General features: G+C 44.1%; 1 protein-coding gene across 1 annotated transcript; it reads left to right on the top strand.

Annotated features, from left to right (window-relative positions):
• Window positions 1–2,362: 2,362 nt before the first annotated feature.
• LOC123778608 (uncharacterized) lies at window positions 2,363–8,302 on the top strand. Its single transcript, XM_045776081.2, has 2 exons — window positions 2,363–4,128; window positions 7,729–8,302. The coding sequence occupies exon 1, from the start codon at window positions 2,562–2,564 to the stop codon at window positions 4,077–4,079; it is 1,518 nt and encodes a 505-aa protein (XP_045632037.2). The 5' UTR covers window positions 2,363–2,561; the 3' UTR covers window positions 4,080–4,128; window positions 7,729–8,302.
• The last annotated feature ends 5,003 nt before the right edge of the window (window positions 8,303–13,305 follow it).

The following is a 13,305-nucleotide window of genomic DNA, read 5'->3' as shown; positions in this document are numbered from 1 at the left end:
TCTCAAATTTCTTACTACTAAGAAACGGAGCTTGCTTGAAGGTGTACCATGTTTATATGCACAAAGTCTTTGTCTAAAGTCTGGCACACTGTCTAATATTTCTGAATAGCCCACAAGTAATGAACTTTTATCTTGGGTATTTAACCCAAACCTTCTGCTTTCTCATTTATATTCTATTCCATAATACATGTTTACTTTCAAAATATTTATATTTTAAACAACTTGCTAGCAAGGAAAGTTGACACTGTAGGAAGATGGCCCATGTTTTATCTTGTGACATCAGGTATCCTTAGCATATTTCTGGGTTACCTAGGTTCAGAAGTAGTCTTATTCGTTGGCCAAGAATTCATGAAACATTGCTTCCTAAACTTTTAGAAACACGAAGAAAAAAAAAAAACGCTTATAAAGAGAAGGCACTGCTTTGTAATGCGTTTTATTTGTATTTTCTTTTTTTAAAGATTTTATTTATTTATTTGAGAGAGAGAGAGAGAGGGAGAAAGCATGAGCCAGGGGGAGTGACAGAGAGAGAGGGAGAAGCAGACTCCTCGCTGAGTAGGGAGCCCATGTGGGGCTCAATCCAGGAACCTGTGATCATGACCTGAGCCAATGGCAGCCACGCAATGACTGAGCCACCCAGACTCCCCTGTAATGCATTTTAAAAAACAAAGTACAATGATATGAAAATGTTGGGTTCAGAGCCAATGGTCAAGAAAGAATTCTTGAGACATCTCTGTTGCAAATAGGTGGTTTTATTAAAATATGGTGATAGGACCTGTGGACAGAAAGAGTTGCACTTGGGGTGTGAGGGGTGGCTCATCATATACTTTCAAGTTGGGAGGGGGTTAGGGGGAGCATAAGTCTCTAAGGAATTTTGGAAGCAAGGTTTCCAGACCTCGAAGGGGCTATTGTTAGGAAAGGTCATTTATTACTGTCTAATAAAGCCTTAGTCATGAGACTGGTCAGATACATATCAGTGGGCCATATGTTTGGAGGATGATTGCTAACAAGTATCTTGGAGGGTAGAGATAAAGGAAGTTTCCAAAGAAATTTGCGTATGTTAAAGACGACTTACAAGATTCTGGAGGTCTGGGTAACGTTAAGCTAAGATTGCCTTTTGCCTTTAGCAAAGTAGTAACATCCAGGCAGTTCGGTTCCTAGAGGAAGGTCGCTCTGCGTGTTTCAAGGACCTCTCAGTGGGCTGTAAATTTTAAGGACGTTTTAATTTTTTTCTTTTGCCTTTGTTCCCCACATCACAAATACCGGGTGTATGGAGGTAGAGAGGAACTGTCTATATTAGCTCCACAATTTTTCTGCAAATCTAATCTATTCTAAAAGTAAAAGGTTATTACTTTTTAAAGATTTATTTTAGAAAGAGTGAGAGATACAGCATGAACAGGGGAGGGGCAGAGAGAGAGGGAGAGAGAATTCTCAAGCAGACTCCCCACTGAGTGGGGAGTCCCGTCTGGGGCTTGGTCGTAGGACCGTGAGATCACAACCCAAGCTGAAATTGAGTCGGAAGCCCAACCAACTGAGCCACCCAGGTACCCCTAAAATTAAAAGGTTATTAAAAAAAATAATCTACCTTTAACAACTGAGGGACCAAAGGTCAGTGCCTGGCTATGATTTTTTATTAACAGAACCTGAATGACACCAGGTCTTATACTAGTTTTAATATTCTCATGCCCAATTCTCAAGCTTCAAATGAGCTCATTTTTAATCTATTGCGGTTTTTGGTCTCCAGTCGATTTTCTTATTTTTGACACAGTTTTCCTACCTTACTTTGTTGGGAATAGTGGGAAAAGCTGTTATTTAACTATTTCCAAGGGTCTGGGCAAGCAGGTGATCAAAAGTGGTAACCATCAAGGGGAAGAAAATGTAGAGTGGGACAATCCTCAAGAATTCACTTCTAGGTCTGGTATTAACCAGCACAAGAATGTAACTACCAGCAAACGGATAAGATCGCAACTAAGATTTAACAATAGATCCTAACCTGGCCACTTCATCAAAACAAAGGAAGAGCATTAACTCCTCAGAAGGAGCAGCACCTGGGGGCCACGCTGTACTCTCCCAGCTGGGGGAGGAGTTACAAGAAGAGGGTCCTTGCCCTTTGCTCTCCTTCGGGAAGTCACCCCTGCTCTCGAAGGCTGGGACGTGGGGAAAAGAACACAGCTACTTCACTCCCCGAAGACGGGAACTCAGACCATAGTCCGCAGAAGTGAATTTCCCACGCTCGCGTCCTGAAGTTTGCCAGACTCCATCCTGGCTGAACCCGGGAGTGACGCAGTGGACAGGAACACTGCGCATGCGGGGAGGACGTGCGCGCGGGCGACGGGGCATGCGTCCCTCTCTTGGGCGCGCATGCGTCCCTCTCTTGGGCGCGCCCTTTTTCTTTCTTACGGCAGGTAAGAGGCGGCCTCGCTTTCCCGCCCTCTCGCTCCGCCCCCTGCGCGGCGCACCTCGGGGCGTTGCCATGACGACCCAGGGGCCACAGCCGGCCTGTGGCGTTACAGCCCGCCCTGTCTCCTCTGAGGACCTGGCGCCCGCGGCGACAGTGGCAAGTCATGGAGCTTTCAAGAAACGTCGCGAAGGTCAGAAAGCACACGGGCCTCGGCCGTTGCAGGCATTTCTTCTGGCTGGGGGTGGTCTTCGACACGGTGGGAGCGACCCTGCTGTTCACCGGGGTCTTCGCGCACCTGCTCTTCTACGACCTGCTGCTCTACTTGGGTTCCATCATCATCTTCTTCAGCCTGCTGTGGTGGGTCTTCTGGTACACCGGCAACATCGAACTGACTCCCGAAGAAGAGTCCTTGAAGAGGCCCTTCGACATGCCCTTCACCATGGGGGGCGCGCTGAGCCACCGCTTCTCGCTCACCATCTGCAACATGTCCACCACCTTGACGCGGATAAGGAGGCGCTGCGGTCCCAGGACGTCCTTTCTTAGACCTGCTTCTCTGAGTATGACCGTCACGGGCCGGCTCGAAGACCAGCCGGAGAAGGAAGACCAGGGCAAAGACGGAACGACAGGTGCCCAGGAGAGCGGCGACGCGCAAAACCTGTGCAGCGAGGACCTGGGCCCCAAACCTGTCGGAAGTTTAGAGGGAGTTCGCTCCTCAGGCCCTGATGCTGGGTCTCTGGGCCCCGAGACTGGGCTGCCAGGGCTTGTGAAAAGATCGTTTTTCACTCATCTGGAGCCGCCTGAGTTCACTCCATCTCTTCCAGACCAGGCTCAGCATCCAGCCGTCCTCTCCTCCAGGAGCCTGCCTGTAGTCCCCCCGGCCTCTACCCGCCAGCCTCTAGCCGTGCGTGTTTCCAGTAGCCAGTCTGCGGCCTCCTTGGCTTCTACCAGCCAGCCTGCGTTCATCGTTGTCTCTGAGAGTCAGCCTGCTGTCCCCTTGTCCTCGATGACTCAACCTACAGTCGTCCCTGCCTCTCAGAGCCAGACTGCAGCGTCTGTGGCCTCTCAGAGCCAGCCCTCTTTGGCTGCGGGCTCGCAGGACCACTTCTTGGTTTCCACGGCCTCTCAGGTCCATCCCCTGGTGCCAGTGCCTGCACAGAGCAACCTCCAGGTCCTTTTGGCCGCTCACAGCCCCTCCCTGGTGTCTGCGGCGGCACAGAGCCACCACCAAGTCCCACTAAGCCAGCTGGAGAATCCTCCCTCAGCCTCCCAAACTCTGTCTTCAAGTGCTCAGGCTTCCCAGTTGGAGACCCTGGCCACCCCTGTGTCTCTGATCCAGCTCCTGTCATCCCAGCCTTTTCAGACCCAATCTGTGGACCTGCGGGTCTCCCTTGCTGTCCAGGACTTTCAGGCCTTCTATCACAGCCAACAGACCGTCCAGAGCATCTCTTCGGTCCAAGAGATTGCTCCCAGCCAGTCTGCGCCTGTCCAGGAGTTTCAGAAGAAGCCAGTCCCACAGGCTTTTGAGACCGCGCCACGAGCGGGCCAGGAGCTAAGTCAGGAATTCCCTGCCACCTCGTCCCCACCCCCTGAGTCCCAGGCTCCAGTTTCTCAGGCCCAGCAATCAGTGTCCCCTGAGAGCACACCCGCCCCTGCCTCAGAGAAGAAAAGTCTCCCTCCCTAGTACAGAACCAGACCCCAGCAGTCGGAGTGGCCACTCAGGCCTCGGCCAAGTAAGTGCCTTTGGCAGAATCTTCACCTGCAGTATTCCTGAATTGTTTCTGGGTCCGTCTTTTTTTTTTTTTTTTTTTTAAGATTTTATTTATTTATTCCACAGAGACAGAGACAGCCAGCGAGAGAGGGAACACAAGCAGGGGGAGTGGGAGAGGAAGAAGCAGGCTCATAGCAGAGGAGCCTGATGTGGGGCTCGATCCCACAACGCCGGGATCACGCCCTGAGCCGAAGGCAGACGCTTAACCGCTGTGCCACCCAGGCGCCCCTCTGGGTCCGTCTTCTGATGGAACAATCCCCTCTGCTGGAAAAGAATAAGGGAGTTGAGGTGGAGGGGTCTGTTCCTTCAGGGATGAGATCTTTTCCACTTTGGTAGGGTTTTGAAACCTCGTGCCGTTAAGGTTTTACCTACTCTTATCTGAGAGTGAGATCACTTTCTTGGCTTTGTAGGGACAGGGTGGCAATTAAGACATTCCATCAGGAGCTGTGGGTGGGGGGAAAGGGACTCTGCACTATTTCTGAAACAGGATGGTTTTAGGTGGTTCAGGGACGCAGCATTAAATAGCAGTGAGTCCTTCCATGGGAAGGTTATTCCCGTCTCAATTCTTTAGCTGTCTTTTTTGATTCTATCAAGGAGAGTGCCCTCAGTGTGGAGTAAGTGGTCTCCAACACCTCTCCAACATTTTGGTAGACAACAACTGCACCCAGCTATGATTTAATACCATGTGTGTTCAGGTTATTTCAGTGGATAACTTCTATTTATGCCGAGTAATACTGGTTTTTCTATTTACAGTAGTGATAGTTGCTTTTCAAAATACATTTAAGTAAAAGAAAAACAAAAACAAAAACAAAACACGTAGACAACTTAAACGTAAAAATTAAGCGTGTAGTGAAACTTGAATGATCCCGAAGTTTGGAAACAGTTTGGCTATTTGTAAATCCCATGAGCTTTCTACTAAATCGCAAGACCCTTTGGGCTAAACTGTTTAATGAACTCTATGGTTGATGCTACCAAGGACCAGTTCCACTTAACTCCCCAACCCCTTGTCAATTAGAAAGGTAGAAAAGGTCATGTAAAGGTCAGAAATGGTGAGCCTGCTTCTCAGTGGTTTGAGTGCTGTTATAATGGTATGCACTGCTGAGTATCCGTTTCCTGGTCTTTCTCTTTAATCCTATTCTATAAATTACCTACTCTGGAGGGGGAATATAGGGCAGAGCAGTATTTGGAGGTAATGTTAATGCTCCTTGTCTAAATGCTACCAACATATTATCCAAAAAGGTTATTTCATATTGGTTGGTTTCATTTCCAGGGTGGGGTACAATTGAGTATTCGATGGAAGTCAAACTCTTGATTTCCTTATAATTTTCTCCAGTTATCCTTCAAGAGAATGTATACAGGTGTATATGTGTATACACTCATATGTGTATACACCTATATACATTCTGTAGCTAATCTATAGGGACAGAGCTTTCCGGCTCTGTTGGTTTTGTACAGTTTGGACATTTGGATTTTAAAATGAAATCAGTGACTTATGTTTATGTCTATTAAAAAAATGAAAAAGGAAAACACTAACAAACCACAGTAATTACAGAAAGAAAAGATTTAGTGTGACCAAAAGAGATCGTTAATTTTTTCCCCTTAATCATATCCTTTCAGGTAATTTATATGGTTGAATTAAGTCTCAATGTAATTCCTGAAGAGGGCTTGAGCATTTAACTAACTGCCAGGAATATTGGTAAACATGTATAAAGATGAAAGGATACAGGCCTTGCCATTAGAAGGCTTTGTTATAGACTTTGTTCTCAAAGGAACAACTGTAAAGAGGAGAAAATTTTAGACAAGAAAGGAAAATGGGTTTACCTAATAATTCTTAGTGGAAGAATTATTTTTTGACAGGAAGAGCCTTGCAGTACCCTTCAAATAATCATTTCACTGACTTTCTAGTCAGGGCTAGGCATTACATGAGGCACTGGGGATTCAGAGTTAAGTAAGATGCAATAGGCCAGTAATTAGATAATAATTGCTAAGGTCTCTCCTGGTTAGTTCTGAGCTGAAAACAGACCTCTTAGACATTAACAGCAGTTTCTAACCCAAGTGTGGGCTCCATGGGCATTCATCTTGGAAAAACTTTCAGGCGTTTATTTACTTGTACACAACTTTTTTTTTTTTTTTGCTACAAAGATGACATCAGGTAGAATAAACACCAAATGTTATGACACATTTCTCTGTATTGACCGTACGATACCTACTTACCTAAGCCAAGAGTTGACAGATTTTTTCTATAAAGGCCCAGATAGTAAATATTTTAGGCTCTGTGGGCCAAGAAGCAAAATCAAGGATATTATGTGGCTGTTTATATAAGAAGAGAGAAAGCTGCCCCCGGTTTGCCTGGGTAGGCGGTAGAGTTACTTGACTCCAGTTGGATCATCTGGAGGCATCCGCCTAAGAGCAATTGGCCTGCGACAGAGGGTGAGGGGCGTGGCTTGGCCTGTCAGGCCTAAGGCCAACCCTGTGGTTCGCTCTGCCCCAGTGATACCCGGACCTGAGGGTGGGATTGTCTGCTCTCAGAGAACCTGGCCCTGTCATCTCGGTCCGCTGGCCTGAGAAGAGGTGATTTCCACAGTCTCTTGACTCCCAGATTGCGATTCCACTGGGTGGTGCCTGGCGTTTGCCAGTAGTGGAGTCTAGAATGTGTAGGTGGTGGCGTTCAGGCCCTGAGCAGACCACTGGCCAGACAGGCAGGCATTGGGAGGTCTGGGGGGAGCAGGGGTGGAAGCCGATGCCCAGGTTGGTCTTTGAAGCTCACAGTGCAAGGCCACAGCAACACAAAAACGCAGAGTGAGGAGGGGTGCTCCTGGTGTCTAGTGGGTGGAGGCCAGAGGGGCTGAGCGCAACACACAGGGCACTGGCCAGCCCGTCACAACACAGAATTATCCCACCCAAAATACTGTTACTGTGACGTTGACGAACCCTGATTTAGAATAATTTAAAAAAAAATTGATCTATAGTTCATGAGGTACTTAAGGAAAAATCTTTTTATCCTCAGAGGACTCGTTAGCTCTTAAATAGTCGTGGTATCTTCTATAGAGACCATGAAGATTTTATTCACCTTTGTTTTATTTATCTTTATATTCCCATTCTGAATCAACACAGACGTGGGGGCATTTATTAATAACATACAGCTAACATTTATTGGGTGTGTATAATACACTACACACTGTACTAAGTAATTTACAGGCATTGTCTCTTTTCTCTTAACAATTAGGTAGGCACCATTATTATGTCCACTTCAAGGAGGGTAGACTTGACGTCGATTGAAAGGTTAAGGCATTTTCTCAATGTCACACAAATAGTGGAGCTGGAATTAATGTGCAGTTGATGTATAATTTGTTACAAGGTGTAGATTCTAAGCTTTCCTTCCAAGTTAAAGTTATTAATGAGCCTTTTTTTTTTGTAAGCCTATCAGTTGTAACAGTCCAGATCAGTCTGTGGGTGACTTCCCTACCAAAAGCTTTACTCCCAGAGAGAGAATGAAAATCAAGAATTGTTCTGCTCTGTTTATACATACCATCTCACATAAAAATTGCTTTTTTCTTTCCAGAATCACCAATGTTTCTACAGATTTAAGTGCCAACTTTATAAAAGCACAAATACTTACCTAATCCTCCTTTCGGAAACCTCCGTGTGGGGCCCTGACCTATCTCAGACCAGCAGACCTACTACACTGCCTTTGCTAAGTATGCGTGTGTCAGTGTTGGGGAGAGTTTTCCAGCTTCAGATCATAAAGTTCTTTATTGCCAGAATTTTAAGCCATAATAAACTATGCTATTCCAAATGAACTTTGTTTTAAAACAAGTTGGTTTTTAAAATAGACTCTTGCAAAGCATTCCAGCATTCCAAGTGGAAAATAATGCCTTGCATACTCTGGGCGAAGACGAAAGTAAGTACACTTCCCACAGAAATGGACATTGGAAAATGTAAGTCTGTGTATTTAAAGGTACTTTGTGACCTCGCTGACTAATAGAAAAGTTAACACAATCAGTACATCGTAACATGCCACAATTTACATGTTCATTTTGATTGGAGGAAAGTGAATTTCTGATTTTCCCAAGGATTTCAAAATCTGATTGGGTTGTATATTTTAATGATAATCAAATAAAATTCATTTGAGAGTATCCTCCTCTTATATTCTTTCTTTGTATCAGTAGATTATTTATGCAAGAATGCTCTCATATATGGATAGTTTTCTTTTGAAATTTCCAGTTATAGGCAAAAGCATGTTTTTAGATGGGACAATACTTTTGATCAAAGCTTCCAAAAATTTAAACTTTTTATATTTCTTCCCCCTTTCTGTCCTATGCTTCCGTATTTCTGTATTTTTAATTAAAAAAAATTAACTCAGACCGGAAGACTATGCATTGCAGATATTTAGAACAAAGAATAATGGAAGGACATTACACTAAATGAAGTAAGCCAGTCACAGCAAGATAAGTACTGTATGGTTCCACTTAATGGTGTTTCTCATACGACGGAATTGAATTCACGAGACAGGAAGTAGAGGGGTGGCTGCCCAGGGCTGGGGCTGGGGGTGGGAACGGGGAGTTGTGGGATGGGTATAGCATTTCAGATGAAAGAAGTTCTGGAGATCGTTTGCACAACAGTGTGATTGTACTTAACACTAGTGAACTGTACACTTAAAAATGGCTAAGATGATGGGGCACCCGGGTGGCTCAGTTGGTTAAATGTCTGCCTTCTGCTCAGGTCATGATCTCAGGGTCCCGAAATTGAATCCTATATTGGATCCCTGCTCAGCGGGGAGCCTGCTGCTTTCTCTGCTGCTTCCCCTGCTTGTGCTTTCTTGCTCTTTCTCTCAAATAAATAAATAAAATCTTTAAAAAAAAATAGTTATCCCCATTTTATAGATAAGGCAGCTGGAGTTCTGAGAATATAAATCAGTTGCCCAAAGTAACAGATTAAACAACAAAGCCGAAATTTTAATCCTGCCCTATGTGACTGTGGTTCTACTAACGGGTGAAATTTCGCAAAACCAATGAGACAATTTCAAATATAAAAGCATTTAAAAATTAATCTCGTTAATGTGATAATTTACCCTTTCCCCACTTTGTGTGAATTAATACATTCGTTGCACTAAATAAACATGGAAGACTTATGCTTTTTATTTTATTTTTTTAAAGATTTATTTATTTATTTATTCGACAGAGATAGAGACAGCCAGCGAGAGAGGGAACACAAGCAGGGGGAGTGGGAGAGGAAGAAGCAGGCTCATAGCGGAGGAGCCTGATGTGGGGCTCGATCCCAGAACGCCGGGATCACGCTCTGAGCCGAAGGCAGACACTTAACCGCTGCGCCACCCAGGCGCCCCTATGCTTTTTATTTTTTAAATTTTTTAAATTTTCCAAGTGTTTTTTTAAGTAAGCTCCATGGCCATTGTGGGGCTTGAACTGAGGATCTGGAGATCAAGAGTCACATACTTTACTGACTGAGCCAGCCCCAGACTATATGGTTTTTATTCATCTGCACAAAAAAAGAGAAAGGAAAGAAAACTGCATTTTGACAAGTATCAAAATTCATAAATTATATCAGAGTGTGATAATAGACTGTACGTGGTATAGCTAAGGCTTCCAGTACTATTGTCCACAAATCCAGTGTGAATTCCCCGGGATCTTATCTCCCATCACTTGACTCTGCTGGACAGAATGGCACTGGGGCCATTACTTACAATTAATAAAGTGGTGTCCTACTTTTGGGAAAGTAGAAAAGGGCTGTAATTAAGAGCTTCACTCATTATTTCAGCAGTAGTTTGGTGAAATAGTAGCCTTTGATCAGCCTAATAATGAATACTTTTCTTGTGTTGTTTCTGAGTTGGGCTGAAAGGTGAGCTGTAAGTTTCATCCTGTGAGCTAGGTCAAGGCAATTGCTCTAGAGCCTACTGCTCTTCCCAGGCTGCCGTTCTTCTCCTTAATGTGCTTTTATGTCATACAGTATATATTTATCATGCTATTTTAGTCAAAAGGGCAATGGATCATACAGCTATAAATACAGTTCTAAGGCTTTCTTTATCCTCTATTACAGAAGTAGATTTTTAGTTAACATACACAGTTGAGATCTTGCATTGGTGAACGGAGTTTTTAGAAAGTTAATTGATTCATGAAATAATTGTTGACTTTCTGGAAAGGGGAAAGGAACAAATGGGATACTTACTGTTGGTTTTGCTATTTAGAAATTGTTAATCTGGATCTTCCCTACCATTCAGCCATTTGGAAAACTTTTTTTTTTTTTTTAAACATTTGTTGAGCATTAATAGTGACCCTCCTATCCACAGCAAGTATTCTTTGGAAGCCATTTGGTACAGTATGACCTCACCTGTCTAGATTATATTAGAGAAGTGCACTTGAGTCAGATTTGGTCAATGAGAAATTCTTTGTTGCCTTAATATATCCTTGTATCCTTACAAATAAATTCTCCTTTTCCGCTTAAGCTGGTTGAGATAGTTTCTGTTACTTTCATGCCAAGAAGCTTTAACCAACAGAATTATCTAGGGATGATTGTAAAATTCATCTCTCGGGGAAGACTGCTCTTTTGAAAAACAGTTTAATGGGTCTTCTGGGTATACAAAAGTAAAGCAAGAATTCATTCTGGAATGAAGAAGCTCAGAGCAATTATGAACAACTGCAATGCACAGTGATGTAAAACAATGACTACATTGTAGGCAAGGCTGTCTTTGCAGGCTGCCATGTTAATGCTTGTTTGCCTTTCTGTTGCTTTTGGAGGAGAGGTCTTTCCTTTTTTTTTTTTTTTTTTTTTTTTTTTTTTAGTACACGGGCTGCCATAGCAAGCACTCCTTTTTTTTTTTTTTAATTAAATTATCTGTACACCTAATACAGGGCTTGAACTCAATACCCTGAGATCAACAATCATATGCTCTACTGACTGAGCCAGCCAGGTGCCCCAGTCCTGATTTTCTTTGATTAGAGCTGGAGACAAAAAGAGATGGGACTCCAGGGAAGGCAAGACTGGATAAAGGAGGCATTTATCCTGGCAAGATGAATTGGCACATGGAATAGGGTGACTGAGTAGAGGATCCCCAGTGAAGGGACATGACCAAAGAACTCCCAACAGTGAATTATGCTATCTAGCTTTAAGATTTTCCTTGTATTATGATGAGGCTTCCATTGAAAAAAAAATTTTTTTTTGAGATTTTATTTATTTGACAGAGAGAGACGGCCAACGAGAGAGGGAACACAAGCAGGGGGAGTGGGAGAGGAAGAAGCAGGCTCCTAGCAGAGGAGCCTGATGTGGGGCTTGATCCCAGAACACCGGGATCACGCCTGAGCCAAAGGCAGACGCTTAACGACTGTGCCTCCCAGGCGCCCCTCCATTGAAAAAAATTTTTAACTCTGCTTTGGGAAAATACAGAAGGAGCTGTGCTCAAGGTTATGGAAAAGATGCCTCTCGGGGTGTATATGGGCACAACCACTTAGAAAACTCTTTCAAGTGTGTCTTGTATACCCTCTAAGCCAACAATGCTACCCCAGAAAAATTTCCACACACATGATTCAGGAGACTCTACAAGCATATTCATAGCAATATGTGGGGTTTTGGGAAGGAAAAAATAATCTAAATGTTGGTGATAGGAAAATGGATATATAAATCATGGTATATTTATATAATGGAATGCTACATGGCAGAGAAACACAACAGGGAAGGATTGAAAGAAGTATAATGCAGCATGGAAATAATTTTATCATGGAAAGATAAGCAAAAGTATATATAATAGTCTAGGAATAGGGGTTCCTGGGTGACTCAGTCGTTAAATGTCTGCCTTCTGCTCAGGGCGTGATCCCAAAGTCCTGGGATAGAGCCCTGCATCGGGCTCCCTGCTCCGCTGGGAGCCTGCTTCTTCCTCTCCCACTCCTCCTGCTTGTGTTCCCTCTCTCGCTGGCTGTCTCTCTGTCAAATAAATAAATAAATAAAATCTTTAAAAAAATAGTCTAGGAATATATATGGTAGTTAAATACAGAAAAGTTGAAATGGTTTTAAAAAGTTAGGATAGTAATTAGTTTTGGGAAGAAGCAGGGAGAAAGTGGGACCTGGGAGGAACACACAGGAAGCTTCAATAGTACAGGTTAAGGTTCTGTTTTATAAATTGGGCCGTACATTCACAGGTATTCATTTTATTATGTCGTATAATCTACATTAACGTATATTTTCGTGCATGTCAGACTTTCAAAAATGAAAGAATAAAGTAATTGTCAAATTGCTTGACAGTGCAGTGTTAAATTTCTGCTCACAGTGTATGAGAGTGCCGATGGATGTGATTTAACTTTTTTCCCTCTGCTTTGGGGATGGAGGGGAGGAGATCCCAGTTCAAGGGATGTCTTGGAGTATCTTTGTCCACTAAAGCGCAGTTTGCTCTCAGGACATTGATGATACCTGCCCAACATTCTGAAGGAACTCGAAACCAATGGCATAAGAAATGGTGGGACCGTATGGAGTTGGCAGAAAGATAGTTACTGATATTTACACTGTTGCAAAATAGAACAGTGCTTTATATTTAACAAGTTGTTGTGGTTTATCTAATGCCCTTTCAGTGGTTCTATACAGTTTCCAAAGGTTGCAACATTATCCATTCCTAGAAACTGAGGGGAGGGGCAATCCCTCTTTCCCTCGGCTTCTTTCCCACCCACCACGCCTTGGCACCTGCTGTTCCCTATGCTGGAAAACCTTTCGCTGCTCTATTGGTCTGGCCGACTTCTGGACTCCCTGAGAACTTTAAGTTCAAAGGCTAACGCCTCTTACAAACTGTCTCCTCTCATTCATTGATTTCTCATCCCAGATGACCACAGCTCGGAGCTTTCTGAGCAAATGGGTTGGTCAAACCTCAGTTTCCGCAAAGATCAGCTTGGATGTCTGTGAGGATAGCGCAGAGGGTACAGAGCCCAGGATGCCGGGTGGAGCAGCCTAGTTCGAATCCCCGGGCCGCCCCCATCTCTGTGCTGGTTTGGGCTAATTAGACCCTCGGTTTCTTTAGTTTGACTACGGGATGCTTTGACTCCCGAAAAGTTAATACTCGTGGAACCCGGCCACCGCTTAGCACCTCCCGGGCGTCCCCGCGCTTCCTTCATGACCCTGGGAGGTGCTGGGAGCCGCCAGATAT

The sequence above is a fragment of the Ursus americanus genome, chromosome 2 (assembly GCF_024610735.1).
Source record: "Ursus americanus isolate L20-20 chromosome 2, mUrsAme1.1.p, whole genome shotgun sequence".
Classification (NCBI taxonomy): Eukaryota; Metazoa; Chordata; class Mammalia; order Carnivora; family Ursidae; genus Ursus; species Ursus americanus.
The sequence above is the reverse complement of the archived record's forward strand: the minus strand, read 5'-3'. Positions and strand labels throughout refer to the sequence as shown.

Excerpts from the sequence above, each read along its gene's own strand:
- LOC123778608 (XM_045776081.2), top strand. The coding sequence starts at position 2,562 with ATGGAGCTTTCAAGAAACGTCGCGAAGGTCAGAAAGCACACGGGCCTC.